Here is a 19,081-nt window from a genome sequence, read left to right as displayed (position 1 = left end):
CCACCAAGTACTAATTGAGGCACTGGTTCAACTTAGTGCCCCTTGCTTGGTATTAGATAAACATTAAAAAAAAATTCTCCTCATCAGATCAGATCTTTCCATGCCCAATTATAGACCAAACAAATGGAATTAAATGGGTTTGGTAGTGTAGTGGTCAAGTTACAAGACTAGTAGCCAATATTCAAAAATTGATACCAAGCCACATACATTGACTTACTAAACATATTAGGTGACCAAACAAAGCAAGCAAGCAAGTTATTAGCAAACAGTATCATGAAAAAGGGGTCTCTTATGCCCACCCAAGAACGTAGATGGGCAGATTTTACATTACATGCAAACAATAAAGACCTCAGCAGTGCAGTACCCCTTCAGATCTATACTGGGAGTCAGCCAGGAGTCTCTGCTGTGTGACTCAAACTTACAACATAGAATGCTACCCCTGATGACACTTGCTTTGCTTATATTTAATAGAGCAGCACAGGGTGGTGAAAATATTTGGGAAAATTGTAAGGATTTATTTGATGTATAGAAAATGTATTTTCTTTTGTATTTTGTGGGGCATCTCACTGACCATCATGTCATCCTTACCTCAAAGTTTCTCAAAAGTTGTCATGAAAGACTTTAGCTGTACGGAATTATGTGCATGAAGGACAAAATGAGCTAGGTTGGTGGTAACGGAGGAGAAGGTGGACAGTGGTATCTGCCTGGGCACTCTACCACGTGGCTGACAGAACTCCAGATGCCGGTGGTGGTCCAATGCACAGCTGTGCAGTCTGGCTCTCAGGTGAAGCTAAGTCACCCCACATTGACACAAGGTTGTAGCCACAAGGGGGCGGGAACAGGGTTCCTGGATAGATGGAGTGGGTAAAGGGAAGAGACTGAGAACAGAGAGTGACAAAGAGCTCCAGACACTGTGCTTAATGCATAAAAAATAAGAAGCACAGAATAAAGACCACAGGGCTGAATTATTAGTTCCCAAGAGAGGACAGAATTCAAAGAAGTTGTAACATTAGCTTGACATAGAACCTGGTATCTGTACCTTGTCCACAGGCACCTGCCTCTAACTTCAGCTGTTGACGGTGACTGGAGAAGTGAAGGGCCATGATGCCTGCTCCTTTTGTTAATCATTGTTTAAAAATAAAAAAAGTTTTAAGTTATGAAACTGTGCAACTGCTGTTTTCAGCTGGTCTGGAGGGATGAGACAGAATGGGATAGGATGGAGGGTAGGAAGAGATGGGAGAAGGTCTCTCCTGCCAGCACTGAAACCTTTCTCTTGCTACCACAGCCTGACACTGGGATGCTCTGACATGGAGTCTACAAAGCCGGAGCTCTGAAATTTTAGCGTACTAGGCCTAGCCAGCATTCTAACTGGAGCAGTCCCTTCCAATTTAGCTGCTCCGTGTCCACCTAATTCACTCTCAAATACTGTAAATAATGCAACTGATTCCATGTCTCAACACATCCATACATCAGAAACATTCTTCACTCTTTAGACTTTTATCCAGTATGCATCCCATGTTTATGCCTCCATTCAACAATTCACCAACTACTGCAATCTTCCATTCTTTTCCCTTTTCAAAAATGTTGCATTATATTCTCGACCTTTTAATTTCAGCTGTAGTTTTGTAAATCAACCAATATCTTGAATTAATTTATAACATCCTCGCCCCCCCCCCCCCCCCCCCCCCCCAGTTTTCATAACCAGTTTGCCGACTGCAATGGGCGTTTTGAAGTTTGCAGATCACTAGGAAAACCACAAATCCATTAGACACTGATTGGCCCAAAATGTTCCTGAAGGAAAAGGGATCAATACCATTTGGCAAAATGCCTCTCTTCTGGAGCTGACCCAATGACACTGGGATATTTAGTCTGAATAGTGACAAGGATGGTTCTCCTCATCACTATCTTTGAATTTCCTTGGAATCTCAAGACTGCAGCAGGGGCAAGACAATCATCCATTTCCTGATGAAGTGCCCCTTGGCACAAAAGGTGTAGAGGGAGGTGAATTGCTATTGGTCCGTTTCATTCACAACACCTCAATAACATGGTATTGTGTGCTGTATGGCCATTCCCCAGGACAGATGAGACAGATATCATCTGCAGCTGGAAGACCATTAACCCAGTGAGAAAGGCCCTGTTGTCTGCCCAAAACATGGTGGTCTTCCAGCTGTCCATGATTTAGTGATGCCGGCTGATAATCTCCAAGGTTCAGTTGCATGTTGTGTGCGAAACTGAAGTGTGGAACATCCTAAAAAGTACTTATGGGGAAAGGTTGCACTGCAAGGCCACCCCAGAATCCTTATGTAATATTTTAAAAGGTTCCAGTCTATGCTTTTAAGTCTTTTCTAAGAGTGTGCACTGAGTATCATCAGAAGTGTATTGATTGAAACAATTCTGGCTGCAATTTCTGATTTTTGTGTACATATGCACAAATTTTATGAAAAAGCAAAGTAAATTTCTCCTTCCTCACCTCCATGCCACTACTATCTCCCTGACACTATGTTCAGAGACCGATGATGGGAAAACCAATGTGTTGCCTGAAAACTGTCGATATGTTGAAAGACAGGAGAGGACCCACATTCACATAACAATTGGAAATGATAATTAAAAGTCAACTTTTACCAAAGCGATATCTGCTTTCAACGAATTCCATTTAAATCAAAAAATACATTAATTGTTTCTGTCTGGTTTATTCTCCTGAGTGTTTGAAGTCAGTAACTTCAGTTGAGGGTCAATATCTGGCAGGGAGGTGATACTGTCTCATATATGGTGCCTTGAAACAAGAGCACACATCTTAGCAGTGGTTTGTTCTGTAAGACTACTCACCATCTTTGTGGCCACCTCTTCCTGATAATGGAGTATAACTGTTGGCAATATACCCATCTGGATTACCAATCACCCAGAGCACTGCTCGGTACCCTGAAGCGTCAATTGCTATCAGCAATGGGCCAAGACCATCAGGACTTGGCTAATCTGAGTACACAACCCCTCCAAAGTTCACATCTCCCCCCAACCCCTGCAATCTGCACCACAACAGAAGTTGATGGCAAAAGGATAATTCATTTTCCTTTTCTATGCATTGAAGAAAACTGCTCCCTCACCAGGCTTGAGAGGTTCAATGTGTAGCATTTTGCTCCCTTCTACCACTCACTATTCACTAAAACACTGAAAAATCTCAAGTCAAGACAACACACAACATATGGATTTAAACTAATTCTTGTCTTCATTTGGGAAATGTGTATTACTGACATTGAGTTTACAAATGTTCACTGTCCTCAACAGAAAGGCAAGGTTGCTTAACATTCTTTGCACTTGCAAATGTACATTTATTGCAACGTGGTCTCCCTGTAGACTTGACAACATACAGGATAAAGGGTGATAGAGGCAGGTATACCCCTTGTCTGTCTAATCCCATCACCACCCACAGGATGGGAGAGATGAGCCAGCCAGAGCCTTGGTGATTTAACTCCTATGAGAACAATAGATAGAAGTCACACCTGAAAGAACTATAGAAGAACGTCTTTCCAGCATCTTAAATACATAGTAAGGAGAAGTTCAAGTCCTTCTACAGTCTCATTCCTACTCAAATTGCTGGGTTCTCACTTGGATATTTCCACATTTGGCCTGTTATGCAATAGATCTTTGTTACAGCAGATTGTTTGACACATGGTGAGTGCTGTATAAAAGCAAAGTGCCACGTACAGCAACTTGGTTTTGCAGTTCAGAAACTTGTAATTGTGTTGGAAAACACAGACATTTTATGCACAGCAAGATCTCATTAACACCAAAGATGTTGACCTATTTTTGTGGCTGGTTGGAATGTTAACAAGGACAGATACAAAGACACATGATGCTCTGAATGGATGAAGGACCAATGAAAGGACTGATGTGATCTCAGTTTAATGTCTTAGCTAAAGGACAGGACTCCAACAATTCTTGTTGGCCCCACTGCCCTGGCACTGAGCACCAGTTTAGTCCAATTGTGAGAATGCAAGTTCAACTTTCTCAGTACTGGATAGTTCATCTGCCCACACATTTCCCATTTATAATCATTTGAACTGGAAGACAATGGAATAGCATACTTGTGGGAATTACTCCACATAATTATTTTTGGTTAAGTATAGAATTTAAAGTGTAACGTCGAATCTCTCATATAAAGCATGGAATCTTAGATAAAACATAGAAGTTTTTAGATTACCAGTTAAGATTTCAATTTGTTGCTGCAGAAAAATTAAAGTCACCAAACTGGCACAGCGGCCAATGCAAGCTGTGGTACAGTACTGATCATCCATGTCTCGATGTCACTAGTCCATCTGTAGATACAACGAGTACAAAGGTCAGCAGGGGGACATTTTTCTCCACTTTGCTCCACAAATCTGCTTGTGGTCCCATATCACAAATCAGTTCAAGCAGTCAAATGGTGCTGGGTTCTGAAAATTATCCATTTCAGACCCAAATTGTAAAAACAAAACCCTGCCCCAGACAATGACTAGTTTTCAATCACTGCCAAGTTGCCCTCTGTCATTATTGCTGCACACCTTCCTCCTCATCCTTGCCATTTTCCATCAACAAAAACCACTTCAATCGGTCTGGCAGAGGCAAGGCTTTCACCTTAGGATCCAAAGGCACAGGTCTTAGAAGTCGTCGAATGTCCACCCTGCACAGATGCTTCAGTGAGGCTGGAGAAAGCTCCAGTAGTTTCAGGGGCCTGGACAATGCAAGTACTTGGTCTGTGTAGATGGAATAGGCTGTAGGTTTGATTTCCCAGCCTAGAGGCAGCCAGGGACGTGTTGCATTGCCCAACATTAGCTCCAAGGCCACTCCTGCTCGGTGCAAGGCTTCTCGATGTGTAATTCCAGATTCTGGTCCATTTAGTAGTGTGCGCAGTCTCTCAAAGAGAAGTGTGAATCCGGACCAGCAGGAAGGGCCATGGTCGGGACAATGGTTGGAAGCTCCAGAGTCCAGGAGAACTTGTATGATTGGAAGATGGACTTCAAACTGATTAATGCAGGTGTAGATGAGGGAATCCTCAGGTTGACAAGCATCAGGTTTAGCAGAGTGGGCAAGCAGCAGCTGGGTGGTATGCAAGCAGAAGCGCCTGAGGGTTTCAGCCTCTTCCTGGTCTCTACCTTCTGTCTCACCCAGAAGGAAGACAATGAATGTGAAGACATTGTCACCATCCATCATGATTGCTTTCACGTCTGCACCTGAGAGGCAAACACATAATCTTAAAGTTCGACAGTTCAGATTGGAACCTTCAGTAGCTCAGAGCATCCCTAACCACTTTACAGACAATAAAATACTTAGTATTGTGGCAGTTGTAATGAAGTAAAGCTCGATTTCCAATTTATGCATTGTAAATTCCCACAAACATCAATGTGATAGTGAGCAGATAATATTTTGGTGATCTTGGTTAAGGGATGAGTTTAAGTCCAACTACTGGTATGGGGAGCAAAGCAAATACTTCTCTTCTTCTTTTAACAGAAGCAATGAAATCACTTACAGCCATCTGAAAGGGCAGATGGGTCCTTGCTTTCACATTTCATTCAAAAGATTCTGAAATATGAAATGGTGATACCACCAAAAGTGCAGGGCCTCCTCATAAAACAGTGTCAGTCTAGATTATGTGCTCCAGTCTCTGGGGTTGAACCTAGAACCATCCATGAAGCCACCACTGATACAGGATGAATGAAGTTTGTTTACGACGTGTAAACTTAAGCATAGTGAAATATCCCCGAGCTTAAAACACACAAGATCATGCATCAAGGATAGTTTGTCTGCTCATGTGGTACTTCACAAATAATATCAGGAAGTCCCAAGTTCCACCCCTGCTTCTTGTGGAGTCTGACGATCTCAAGCACAGCGATAGTACTAGCACTTTAACTGACTTGGTGCTTTGAATTTAACTGCTGGCTAAATGGGAAGAGAAGAAAAATGATCTCAAGAGTCCCCACTTGTGATTCCTGCAAGTTCCTTATCTGTGGCGATCAGGGCTTGGTTGTCATGTCCCCTTGGATGAAGCTGGCTTTTGATCATTGTCTAATGGACTATTCCCTTTTACCTTAAAAGGGACTGGCATACAAAGGAAGAATATCATCCTTAAGCTGTACAAAAACTATTCAGACTCTTTCTGGCATACTGTGTACAGTTCTGCCACTGTACATCAGGAACAATATATTGGCTTTACAGGATGGAGCACAAATTCACCAGAATGAACTTGTAATACTTGAATAAGAGACATAACAAGGACAGACCTCATACATAGAGCTTATATTCCACTGAGTTTAGACGACTGAGTGATCTAACATAAATGTAAAATGTTAAAAGAGTTCTAAACGGTCAATTAAGAGGAACCATTTTGCCTGGAGGAAATGAGGAATGACAAGACAATCTTGAAATTAATGCCAGTGTTCAGAAGTGAAATTCCGAAGCACTTTTTCAAGGATTCTATAGTGCTAAGCTGTAAGTTTATAGATGGTGGGGGGCAATTAAAGCTTCCATGACTAAGTGTATCAAGTGATGTTGGCAGAGGTGGGTAAATGAAGTTGAGGCCTTGATCAGCCATGATTTAACTGAATGGCAGAACAGTCTCAAGGAGTTGAATGACCTCCTCATACTCCTTTTGCCGGAGTCTCAACTGGAATTCTGGCCATTTCAATAAAGCACAAGCCTGAATGGAATGAGAGCGCTTTAGTTTTGAAATATTTTGACAACTTCAGCAGCACTGAGTTTTCCTCAGCCTGACCGAGGAGTAATTGTCCCACATCCTCAAGATTAGTAAATATGCTGAAATTCATTACTCTGCAAAACCTTACACCAAATGATTGGGGGACAGCTCCACCCATCCAAAGATCCTCTGGCTAACTGCAAGTCTAATCATCTTGCTGGCAGCAACCCCTACACCTGCCATTCTACATCTTTGTGGGAACTCACTGTGTGCTAATTGGTTGCTACATTCCCTGTAACGGTCACAACACTTCAAGATACAACACTAAGTGATCCTACACCCAACGGATCAGATCAAAGCTCTGCAGTCATAATAGTAATGGACATTTAAACGGTTAAAGAAAGAAGGTTCCAAAAACATCCTATCATCAACAATAGCAGAACCCAGCATACGAGTGTCAAAGACAATGCTGAGGCATTTGCGACCACGTTCACCTAGAAGTGCTGAGTGATGATCCATTTTGGTTTCCTCCCAAGATTCCCACCTTCAGCCAAATGGATTCACATCACATGCCATTATGACTAAGGAACAAGACCCCAATTCCAGACCAGCAGCAATAAAATGGAACTCCAGGGGTCCAGAAGCAGACCTGCATCTCATCTCTCAGGATTCCTAAAACACATTATCTGGGATTATGAGTCCAAGCAGATAACAAATCTCAGAAACACTACTCTAAGTAGTTCTCAGCAACTCCGTCTCTGGTTCTAATGCCAGAGAGTAAGGAGTTCAGTGGGTGCCTTTTATAAACTAGATCACCCCAAATCTGACTTGGACAGGTTGGGAGAGTGGGGAAAGAAGTGGCAGATTGAATACAGTGTAGGGAAGTGTGGGGTTAGGCACTTTGGCAGGAAGAATAAAGGTGTAGACTATTTTCTAAATGGGGAGAAAATTCAGCAATCAGCGGTGCAAAGAGACTTGGGAGCCCTAGTGCAGGGTTCCCTCAAGGTTAACTTGCAGATTGAGTCAGTAGTAAAGAAGGCAAAAGCAATGTTAGCATTCATTTCGAGAGGACTAGAATATAAAAGCAAGGATATACTGCTGAGGCTTTATAGGGCTTTGGTCAGAATGCATCTGTAATATTGTGAGTGATTTTGCACCCCATATCCAAGGAAGGATGTGCTGGCCTGGGGAGAGTGCAGAGAAGGTTCACAAGAATGATCCCAGAAATGAAAGTTTAACATACGAGGAGCGTTTGATGTGTCTGGGCCTGTACTCGATGGAGTTCAGATGGACGACGGGGGAGTCTCATTGAAACCTACGTGATACTGAAAGGCCTGCATAGAGACGACATGAAGAGGATGTTTCCATCAGTAGGAGTGTCTAGTATCTGAGGGCCCAGCCTCAGGATAAAGGGACATCCCTTTAGAACTGAGATGAGAAGGAACTTCTTCAGCCATAGCGTGATGAATCTATGGAATTTGTTGTCACAGAGGGCCGTGGAGGCCAAGTCACTGGGTGTATTTAAGGCAGAGATTGATAGGTTCTTGATTGGTGAGGGGGTTAAGGGTTACGGGGTGAAGGGGGGGTGGGAGTGGGGTTGAGAAAAATCAGCCATGACTAATGGCATAGCAGACTCAATGGGCCAAATGGCCTAATTCTGCTCCTCTATCTTATGGTCTAAATGATCTCAAGCATGGCAATAGTACTAGTGTTTTAACTGACATCAATGCCCTGAACTTATCTGTTGGCCAAAGGGGAAGGGAAGAGAAAGGATCTCAAGAGTCCTCACTTGTAACTCATGGAGGGTGCCCATTTGTGGAGATCAGGGCTGGGTTACCACCCATCCATGGTCAGAGTCAAAGTCTAACCACGGCACCCCAGAATGTGGAGTGGGAGAGTCTCCCCAACACTGACTAGAACAGTAACAGTTTGCATCTCAGAAGTGAGGGAAAGTAGTAGAAGTTAAGTTATCATACCCCTTTCAAGGAGCAGCTTGATGTTGTCTATGTTATGCACCTGTACTCCATCACTGCTGGCCAGAGCATGCAGCAAGGCTGATTTTCCTGACAGAGAAGACAAACACATAACGCATAAATTGTGGGCGTTAGTGCAAACAAAATCTCTAAAATACAATAAACAAATGAAGGAAAGGTGACTAACCGGTCCTGTCAACTCCATTCACATTGGCACCGAGATCAAGAAGCCGCTGCAAGCACGGCAAACGTTCCACCTCCTCACTCGCCAGGTCTAGTGGGCTGCTGTTGTGAACCTGCACCAGGGGAAAGGACATTGATAAAACCCATATTTATATGGTGCCGTCCCACCCTTAAGATGTCCCAAAACACTTTGCAGCCAATTGTTACTTAAGCATAATCAGTGTTATAATGTTGGAAAATGTGTCAACTATTTTGCAAATGGCAAGCTTCCAAATAGAAACGTGATAATTTGGGTTAAATACTTTTCATCAAACCGCTCAGCATTGACCTGAGAGGATATTCACTGACAGTTTATCGTCTCATCCAAAGGCAGCAACTCCAAAAGCACTGCACTCCCTTTGCCTCCTCCTGGAGCACTAGCCAAAGTCTGGAATGGATTTGACTCATGTCAAAGAGGCAACATTACAATCCACTGAGCAAGGTCATTATCCTGGGTTACAGGTATTCATCAACCTCTTCCGCCCCACAAACTTTAGTCCATGGTCTGGGGGAATACAACACTGACAATGATCATATTAAACCTCTCCTAGTAAGATTAATGACAATGACAAAGGTTAATTGAATAAATATCGAGTCCAAGAGAAAACTTGCAAAGAACATAAAAGCAAACTATAAAAGCTCATTTATGTTTGCAAAAAGAGAAAGATTAGTGAAGACAGTCAGTAACTGGAGAATTTATAATGGGAACAAAGAAATGAAGGTGCAATTAAACAAATAACATTGATTTTGTTTTCACGGAATAGATAATTTCCCAGAAATATAAAGGTCAAGAGTCTAATGAAAAAGAATTAGTAGACAAGTAGACAAACTAGTATTAGTAGACAACAGTGCTGGATAAAGTTGATAACTTATCAGGATCTTATAATCAGCATCTTAGAGTATTAAAATAGATAGCCGTGAATATACTGGTTGTCATCTTCCAAAATTCTAGAGATTATGGGACCATTCCTGCAGAGTGACAATTTTCTCTCTCCCATTTTAAAAAAAAGGACAGAGAAAAGTGGAAACTATAAACTGTTTAGCTGAAAGTCAGTAGTAGAGAAATGTGCTAGAGTCTATTATAAAGGATGCAGCAATGGGATACTTAAAAGTATCAACAGAAATAGATGAAGTTAATATGGGTTAATGAATGGGAAATTGTACTTGTCGGACTTAATGGAGGTTTTAATGAGGATGTGACTAGTAGAATGGATAAGGAGAACCAGTAAATGTGGTGCATTTATATTTTCAGAAGGCCTAAATGAAGTCCAGTAATAAGTGGTTAGTGTGCAAAATGTAAACACATGGGATGAGGGTAAATATACCGTCATGGACTGATAATTGGTGACAGAAACGGAGAGTGGGGACAGGCAGTGACTAGTGAGGTAATGCAAGAATCAGTGCTCATTCACAATTTTATATCAATGATCTAGACAAGGGAACTTAATGTAATATTTCTAAGTTTGCGAATGACATGAAGCTGGGTGGGATTGAGTGCTCTGAGGGGGTGCAAAGAGATTTAGACATATTGAATAAGTTCACAAATACATGGCAGATAGATTATATCATCAATAAATGTGAAGTTATCCACTTTGGTAGGAAAAACAAAAAGACTGTGTTATTTAAATGGTGATAGATTGGGAAGAGATTGATGTACAAAAGGAACCATGGTTACTTTGTACATCAGCCACTAAAAGCAAACGTGCAGATTCAGCAAACAGTTAAGGAAAATGGTATATGGGCCTTCACTGCAAAGGGCTTTGAATACAGGAGCAAGGATGTCTTGTTACAATTACACAGGGCCTCAGTAAGACCACACCTGGAGGGTATTGTGCAGTCTTGGTCTACTTAACCACAGCGGCTGAGCAGCAGAAGTGTACTAGACTATTTTCTGGGATGGTGGATATGTTATATGAAAAGAGGTTGGGTTGACAAGGCCTGTGTTTATTAGAGCTTAGAAGAATGTCAGATCTTATTGAAACATACAAAATTCTGACAGTGTTAGACATGCAGGGTGGATATTTCCCTGTGCTGAGGTGTCTACAATCACAGCATATTTTGTCACTCAGTGTGGTTAACCTATGGAATTATCTACCAGAGAAGGCTGTGAAGGTCAAGTCACAGAATATATTGAAACAGGGACAGATAAATTGCTGAACAAAAAGGTAAAAACATAAGGGAAGAGCGGGATAATGGGATTGAAATAGATCAGCCATGGAGATGCAAGAGACTGCAGATGCTGAAATCTGGAGCAAAACAAAAATTGCTGGAGGACCTCAGTGGGTCAGGCAACATCTGTGAAGGGAAATAAACAGCTAACATTTTGGGTCAAGACCCATCTGGGTGTTAGTGAGCTGGACCATAGGAAATGGCTGGTTTTCAATCTGACAAGAGGGCTCTGGAGTTTAACATTTTGATTCAATTTACCACTGAAATAACAAATATATTTATATATTGCCATCAATGTGATAAAATGTCCAATGGTAGTCCACGGCCAGTGATTTAGCTGTATTTGATACGAAGCCACTGATGGAGGTATTAGCACTGGTGCAAAAAAAAACTGGACAAAGATAGGCTTTAAGGAGCATCTTAGAGAGAGAAACAGGCAAGTTTAGGGAGAGAATTTCTTTCTTGGCAACTGACAACACAATTGCTGGTGGTTAGGAGAAGGAAATCAGGGATGCCTGAGAGTTCAGAACTGAAGGAGCAAAAAAATCTTTGGCAGGTTTAGGGCTAGAGGAGGTTACAGATACAGGAAAGGGAGAGGCCATGGAGGGATTAAAAATGGTCGATGAGAATTTTAAACTGAGGAAGTAAAACAGAAGTCATTGTAGGTCAGTGAATGTGAGAGATGAACGAGTCAGCAATTAGATATTTCTGACCTATATTCGTGACAGCTCTTGGTCTCTCCCTTACCCGGTCCCTTTTGTTGATGTCTGCTCCGTGTTGAACTAGCAGTTCTACCATGTCAGGCTGGTTGCGCAGGACTGCTACATGCAAGGCTGAGTAATATGTAACAGGATCTATTGAAAACACAAGAGACCATTCCATCATTAAAGAAAGATCCACCAGGCAGAATCAGTCATCATGTTACCCAACTATAACCTACTGTTTACTTTTGATTACATTTTATGCTGACCACAAAAATCTCTCCTGAACAGGCTGGGTCAGATTAAGGAGTTCAATGGCCACAGCAATAGGCCACGAGGGTAAAAACATCTAAAGATCACTCTCCATTAGTTAAGATATAAGGAAACACTAAACAGCCTAGTGCTCTCACACTAGAAAAGCCAGTGCTAAGAAGTAACCAGTCTAGAGGTTTTAATATTATTAAATTACCATTTTTGTGATTAGCGCAGAGTGTAATCGGAAGTAAACAATACGTTTCTTAGGTGGACATAAAGAAATTGTTTCCACGTGAGGAGTTCGTAACTGGGAGCCACACACATAGAATTATCACTAATAAATTCAATACTAATTCATGAGAAACCTTACCGGCCAAGTGCTTGGAAATGGGAATTCTACTACATGGGTTGAGGCAAACAACATAAATATATTTTAAATATATCCTGCTCTTAGGATCGAGACTAACCTTCAAAGTTGAGGTCAGCTCCATGTGTCAGCAGTTTCTCAGCTGCAGTGACCAGACCTGCCTCAGCCACTTTGAACAACGCATAGCTGATAGCTTCCTCGTAGAAGGGTGATTGTGCCTCCCTCTCCAGCAGTCTTTGCAGTGCCACTGAGTCTGTCGCAGTCACAGGAATCTCGCTGTAACCACAGAAGCATTCATCAAAATGGAAGTCAGGATAAATCTTGCACAGAGGAAAATCACATCACCAGGTAAAGTATTGTGGACCTGGGACACCTCATGTTAAATACCAACACTCAGTTCAACACCTATTTTGGGGACAGAAGATGGCATTCAGCCCCATGTCTTAAAGATTATTCCATCAGAGGTTTGATCCGTTGGTAAGTGCATTTACTTGCACTAGTTCTGTAAACCTTTATCCAATTACTGAACAAATATATTAGCAATCATAGATCTAAAATTTTTTAATGACCTCGCAAAGAACTCAGAGCATTCCTTCGCATTTTACAGCTAGTTAAGTAGTTTCTGAAGAATAGACCCTGTTTACACTTAAGAAATGTGGCTGCCAATATATCACTAACAAGTTCCACATATAGTAATGAGAAAACTTATTAGTGACTTTAACGGTGGTTAAGTGTTGGATCCAGTACATTGGAGGGAATTCCTACAAAATAGGGCCATAGGTCATTTGCATCCACCTGTGATGGCAGAAAGGGGCTCAATTTAATGACTCACTTTGATATTGTGGAGCTTTATCAAGCAACTGTCAGAATTTAAGAAAAAAAATATGTTGAGAGAATTTAATGAAATTGCCGACATTTCTAATAAAGACGCCTGCAACAAAACTATGAAGCTATTTACTCTGTCCAGGAAGCCTCCCTACTCCTCAACACAAACCGCATGGGTCTATTAACTCACCTGGTACGACTTTCCTCACCAGCCTCCCCGTTTGGTTCCTGTAATCCTACAACCCTAAGAATTTCATCGACCAGAGGCTGATACTCAAAGATAATTCGTCGAAATCCGTGCAAATAAGGCATGGTCTCCAACTCTATCCGTTAGCAGAACCTGATATAAAGGTCATCCTCTGCACTGCAGTAACAGGAAACAAAGTTAAGACCTAAGAAAGGAAGGAAACAGTTAAAGTAGCAGTATTGAAGCATACACATGGTGCAATTCCAATTGGCCCATCCAACCTATTCCATATTCAGACATGACATCTTGTTCATCAAAATATACAGTTCCCTCAGAAGGCAAATTTGGAAAGACCAAAAAAAAGATTTAAAAATCCTGCCCAATTAGGAGATGAAACTTAGGAAAGGGCATGCCATCTCATTGAATAAAGATCTGAGGGGCCTTGACAGAGTGGATACTGCAAGGTCATTTCTCTAAAAGACAAGTCTGGGACTGTGAGGTAAAATTTCAGGATTAGGTGTCCACTGCTTAAATCTGAGAAAGAATTTCTTCTCTCAGAAGGTTGTGAATCTTTGTTACTGTCAGCTCTGGATAGCTACAGCGCTGAATCATTAAGTATATTCAAGGCTGAAATAGATTTTGGAACCAGGGAGAAACCAGCAATTATAGGGCTACACCCAGGCTAAAGATCATATGCACCATGATCTAAACAAATGGCAGGGAAGGCTTGAGAAGCTGTATGGATTAATTATTTTCTCATTTCTTATGTTTAAAAAAAGAACTGTTTTTGGGGAGTACAGCCCAGCTTAAAATTGTCCTTTAATCCCTCCCATAGTGACACTCTTCTCTTTAGGCACTCCCTCAGGACTGAGGATAACTTGCTACCACTCCAGTTCTGTGGGTTCTGAAATGGCTGATGTCTAAACGTGCGGCCCACAGACTCTGCCAGTGGCAAATAGCTTGGGTGCATACTCCAAATACCATCCCAAATACTCCTTTACCACTAAGTGACCACAGGCTACAAATCACTGGGATATTGCACTTTTAAAGGGGGTTTTGAGAAAATCCTTTAATTTTTTTTCCATTTCTTTCCAGTAATCCTTGCATGACAGAGCTTGTAATAGTGTCTGTTTTGGGAAACTGTAGGCATGCAAGCAACATTGCCTGCTCCACTGAGCCAGCTGAATGTAATTGGGTTTCAATTTTGTGATGTTGGCCTGGGAGAAGATGTTGTTGTTGATTTGGTTATCCTGGGGGATTGCGGAAAACATTGCTGGCACCCACCATTGGTAATCCATAATTTAGAAGCACACAGGAGGGCATGGATTGCCCCTTTATGGAGGATTACTGACACCACTCACAATTCTATACAACTGTAGAAAAAAAGAGTGAGATTTCAGCATTAGATAGAACCTCCACTGACAAAAAGCATTGCAGAGATAGCCTGCAGGACAGTGATAAAACCCAGCCATATTGTAAATTTGGGTTTAGTGGTTTAGCAGCAGCTTACAGTCTTTTTTTTCTGTCAGTAGCCGACTTACTAGTTGTTTGGGAGAACTTGCTGTGTTTACATCCTGCATTACAATAGTAATTACATTTCAAAAGTACTTAATAAGGCCGTAAAATACTTTGAAACTTCCCAAGGTTGAGAAAAAGCGCTTTATACATACAAATCTTTATTTCTCCTTTTTTTAAACTTCAGGTTGATTCTGTAACAATGGACACACATGCAGGAGCTTTAACCAAGTGTCACGGCATCGTGGCACATGGGAATATTTTCAATTGGACACATCCAGGGAGAATAGGGAGTGAGGGAATCTATGTCTGCAGCAAGCAGACTGAGGTGGTTTACTCAATTATACCTACAACACTGATCTCAAAATCAGAAGCTTCCACAGTTTAGGTCTGGGGAAGAACATTAATTCAGATTCCCTGCCTCTCTGCTTAAAGTAATCAATGTAATTGAAGATTCCCTTCCTCTCGGGTTCATCTCCAGACAATTCAGCCCCACACACAAAGGTTTTAGGGCACTTCTCCCCACACTCCATCCAGTCACCAACGATAACCAGACCTGGTTATCGGTCACCAACGATAACCAGGACCCTCCATGCGGTCACCAACGATAACCAGGACCCTCCATGCGGTCACCAACGATAACCAGGACCCTCCATGCGGTCACCAACGATAACCAGGACCCTCCAGCCGTCGCCATCACCACCGTTCCTCTCACTCGGGACCTGATTCACTCACCTTCGCCACTGGACATGCACCGACTAATTCCACCGGGCGAGCACACTTCCGCCATCTGGCCGCAAAGGTTCCGGGTACCTTTGTTCCGCCCTGTGTACGTCTGTGTGCGGTCGGACATCGAGTTTACAGCACAGGGGACAGGCCCTTCGGCCCAACTCGTCCGTGCCGACCAAGTTGTCTAACGGAGGTAGTCCCATTTGCTCGCGATTGGCCTATCTCCCTCTAAACCTCCCCTATCTATGTACCTATCCAAATGTTTTTTAAATGTTATAATACCACCTTCAACATTTCCTCTGACATTTTCAAAATTGTCTTTGATATTCCGCTGACACTCAGCCCAGAAACATTCACTGTGATGTTGTGAGCAAAGTTTCCAAACACAACTAAAAGATGTCGGATCTAGGAGTTAATCCAAACTGATTCGAACAATTCGACTCTGATATAAAAAGAAAATGCTGGAAGACCTCAGCAGGTCAAGTAGCATCCAAGGGAAGGGAGAAACTGAACTGAGGTATAGACCGATGACCATTCATAAGAACTGGCCAGTTCTGATACAGACTGGAAAGGTTGGTTGGGTGGCACAGAGGCACAACTAGTGGACGCTGCTGCCTCACAATTCCAACGACCAGGGTTCAATCCTAACCTCTGGTGCTGTCAATGTGGAGTTTGCACATTCTCTTGTGACTGCGTGGGTTTCCTCCAGGTGCTCCGTTTCCTCCCACATTCAAAAACTTTGGCAAGATACTTGGCCACTGCAAGCTGCCCCTAGTGTGCCCGCGAGCGGTAAAATCTGGAGGAAGTTGGTGGAAATGTGGGGAGAATGAAATAGGTTTAGTGTATGTGCTTGATTTGATATAAATGGGTGCTTGATGGTTGGCATGGACTTGGTGGGCTAAAGGGTCTGACTCTATGACTAATTATACACCAGAAAGTTGCCTTCTTTGCCCAGTTTCTCCATTTACTCAACCCTCCCCAAACAAGTTACTTGGCAGCCTAACACCACTGGCTACCTGCTTTTACTTCCTGTTCCCACCAATTGCTAGTAGTGGTCAGCATTTGGAATATTTACTGAGATTAGTGATTGACCTGACTCCCAGTACAATGAGGCCTATCAGTTTGAGTGGTTGAATGGTGGGGGATATCGGGGTGGGCAGAGACCCAAATTTTAACAAGCATGTTTGTTAGAGCAATTTTAATTCAGCCATCATACTACCGTTTCTGGGTTTCCTGTGTGTGATGATGAAGTTCTAGGTGTGATAGGTTCTCAGCTCAGTTTTTCTACCGTTACCAAAAGGCAATTGCAAGCATGAAATCTGATGCAATTTGGAATTGTCTTGTAAAAGATGACAATAAAGTGGAGATGTGAAGTTCTATGGCAACTTCTAGATTCACCAATACCTTGCTGGATGTCACACTGGGGAGGAGTAAGAACTTGCAGGGACATCTTGTTGAGTGGGAGGAAGGAACCTGCAGGCAAGATTAAGGAAATACAGCAGGAGATGGCTACACAAGTTGGGAGTGTGGTTCTTTCGTTCACGGATTCAGTGCTACTAATGACCTCACCAGATCATGAAAGGAAAACATAGTGGCACATTCACTTACAGATTTATCAGACCTTCTAACTTCTGTGCAACTCATCACTCACCACATGTATGACCTAGCATTCCTTGCTGAGTAAGATTCTTGATCTGCAACTGTCCAGACACCATCATCATTCAACTTTGTCTTTATGTAACATGACACCTCCCCCTTATAATCATCAAATATCCATCCATCTGTCAGCATATACCATTACTCTCACACAGAGGTCTCTTCCCTTCCTTACAAAAAGCACAGAACCACAGGGACCCCTCCTTCCACCATCTTGCTAGCACCTACTGAAAAGGAAGCCCTGGAGTTAAGCAGGACATCTGAATGCATGGTAATTAGACAGAGGAAGATGGGAGTCTCACAGAATTTTACTTCATCCAGTGACGTAAGGGTGAAAGGTCATCATACACAAAATGAAAACCTCACGTACCCTTATTTAGAAGTTCACATTTATCCCTTTAAAATCCCAAGTCATACACTCATCCCTCAACATGTGTAGCAGGAGCAGGTGATGACACCTCCTCAGAAAAGTGCAGCAATGCATAAATAATGCCAAACTTTCTCTTGTGTCTCACACATCATAATTGAGGCAGACCAGATGACAGTCAGCTCACAGAGTCAGAGAGAGTCACAGAGAGATACAGCACGGAAACAGGCCTTTCAGTCCCGTGAGTCTGTGGTGACCATCAACCATCCATCTACACTAATCCTATATAAATCCCATTTTTATTCTCTCCACATTCCCATCAACTCCCCACCACTCACCTACATACTCAGGGCAACTTATGTGGCCAGTTAAAGTAGCAACGAGCACACACACCTTTGGAATGTGGGAGGAACATCCAGGGGAAACACGGTCACAGAGAGAATGTGCAAATTCCACGCAGACAGCACCTGAGATCAGCAGCTCTACGACCTGCGACACCGTGCCACCCTAAGGTAAAGTAGCAGGTCTACCTCAGAGGTGCAGTATGTTCAAGCTCTGCTGGACCTTGTGGGTTGTATCCTGTGCAGCATCAGCAAAGAACATGCAACACAGCCCCACTATGCAACACTATTGGAGAAAATGTAAGGGCCCATTTCAAACATGAAGGGCAAGGTGTCTCTGGCCTTTGTGACAAAGTCTTTGTCCATGGAAAGAGGAGGGAATGTCAAACACAGCAGTCCAGTGGGAGATGATGGCCCTGACCACAGGGTTGCACACTTTCATAAGATGACAGGTATCTCATCTTTAGCCATCAGTGACTTGTGTCTTTCAGTAAAGTGCTCAGCAGCTCCTTACTATCGGGGGAGTACTAAGGGTCATCAGAATAATGGTTATGGGATGAGGGGATGTTTCACTTCTGGGTAAATCTGGAGATAAACCACACAGTTTCAGAATAAGGGGTCACCCACTTAAGGTGAGAAGAATTTATTCTTTCAGAGGGTTGTGAATCAGTGGAATCCTCTACCTCAGGGCACCATGGAGGCAAAGTTTTTGAGTATAGTGAAGGCAGAGAGAGAGAGAGAGAGAGAGAGACTTTTGGTCCATAGGGAAGTCAAGGATTATGGAGAACAAGCAGGAAAGTGGAACTGAGGCCAAGATCAGAACAACTATGGTTTTATTGAGAGGTGGAGCAGGCTCTAGGGGCCGAGTGGCCTCCTGCTCCTATTCCTATGTTCCTACAATGTGGGCTCCAAAAAAAGAGCTTCCCCGTTTCACCTACTGCCTAGCTCTCTCTCAGCAGAACCCCATGTGCCATCAAGTGTCCCACAGGCTGAGTCTGCCTTGCACAGGTGGAGGTAAAGGAGTCCATGCAAGGGTAGTCATGGGTTCTGAAACCCAGAGAATGCCAGAAAAGTGCACCTCAGCTGTAAGAGCAGCAAGCTGACCAG

At 42.7% G+C, this 19,081-nt stretch overlaps 1 protein-coding gene across 6 annotated transcripts in view; it reads right to left on the bottom strand.

Annotated features, from left to right (window-relative positions):
• Positions 1 to 3,200: 3,200 nt before the first annotated feature.
• Positions 3,201 to 19,081, bottom strand: part of asb6 (ankyrin repeat and SOCS box containing 6) — a 41,756-nt gene continuing 25,875 nt past the window's right edge. The window contains exons 1-8 of one of the 6 annotated variants that reach the window (XM_052037387.1): positions 15,438 to 15,530; positions 14,651 to 14,739; positions 13,370 to 13,543; positions 12,455 to 12,630; positions 11,779 to 11,885; positions 8,828 to 8,936; positions 8,644 to 8,730; positions 3,201 to 5,207 (exon numbers count right to left, since the gene is read on the bottom strand). In XM_052037387.1, coding sequence (XP_051893347.1) covers positions 4,525 to 5,207; positions 8,644 to 8,730; positions 8,828 to 8,936; positions 11,779 to 11,885; positions 12,455 to 12,630; positions 13,370 to 13,491 — 1,284 coding nt within the window. In that variant the 5' untranslated portion in view covers positions 13,492 to 13,543; positions 14,651 to 14,739; positions 15,438 to 15,530 and the 3' untranslated portion in view covers positions 3,201 to 4,524. Of the gene's footprint in view, positions 5,208 to 8,643; positions 8,731 to 8,827; positions 8,937 to 11,778; positions 11,886 to 12,454; positions 12,631 to 13,369; positions 13,572 to 14,650; positions 14,740 to 15,437; positions 15,715 to 19,081 lie in introns of those variants that run through there. The other 5 variants (XM_052037382.1, XM_052037386.1, XM_052037385.1 and 2 more) reach the window with 5 other exon arrangements.

This window comes from Pristis pectinata, chromosome 23 (assembly GCF_009764475.1).
Source record: "Pristis pectinata isolate sPriPec2 chromosome 23, sPriPec2.1.pri, whole genome shotgun sequence".
Classification (NCBI taxonomy): domain Eukaryota; kingdom Metazoa; phylum Chordata; class Chondrichthyes; order Rhinopristiformes; family Pristidae; genus Pristis; species Pristis pectinata.
Note: the sequence above shows the minus strand (reverse complement) of the source record. Positions and strands in the feature narration are given on the sequence as shown.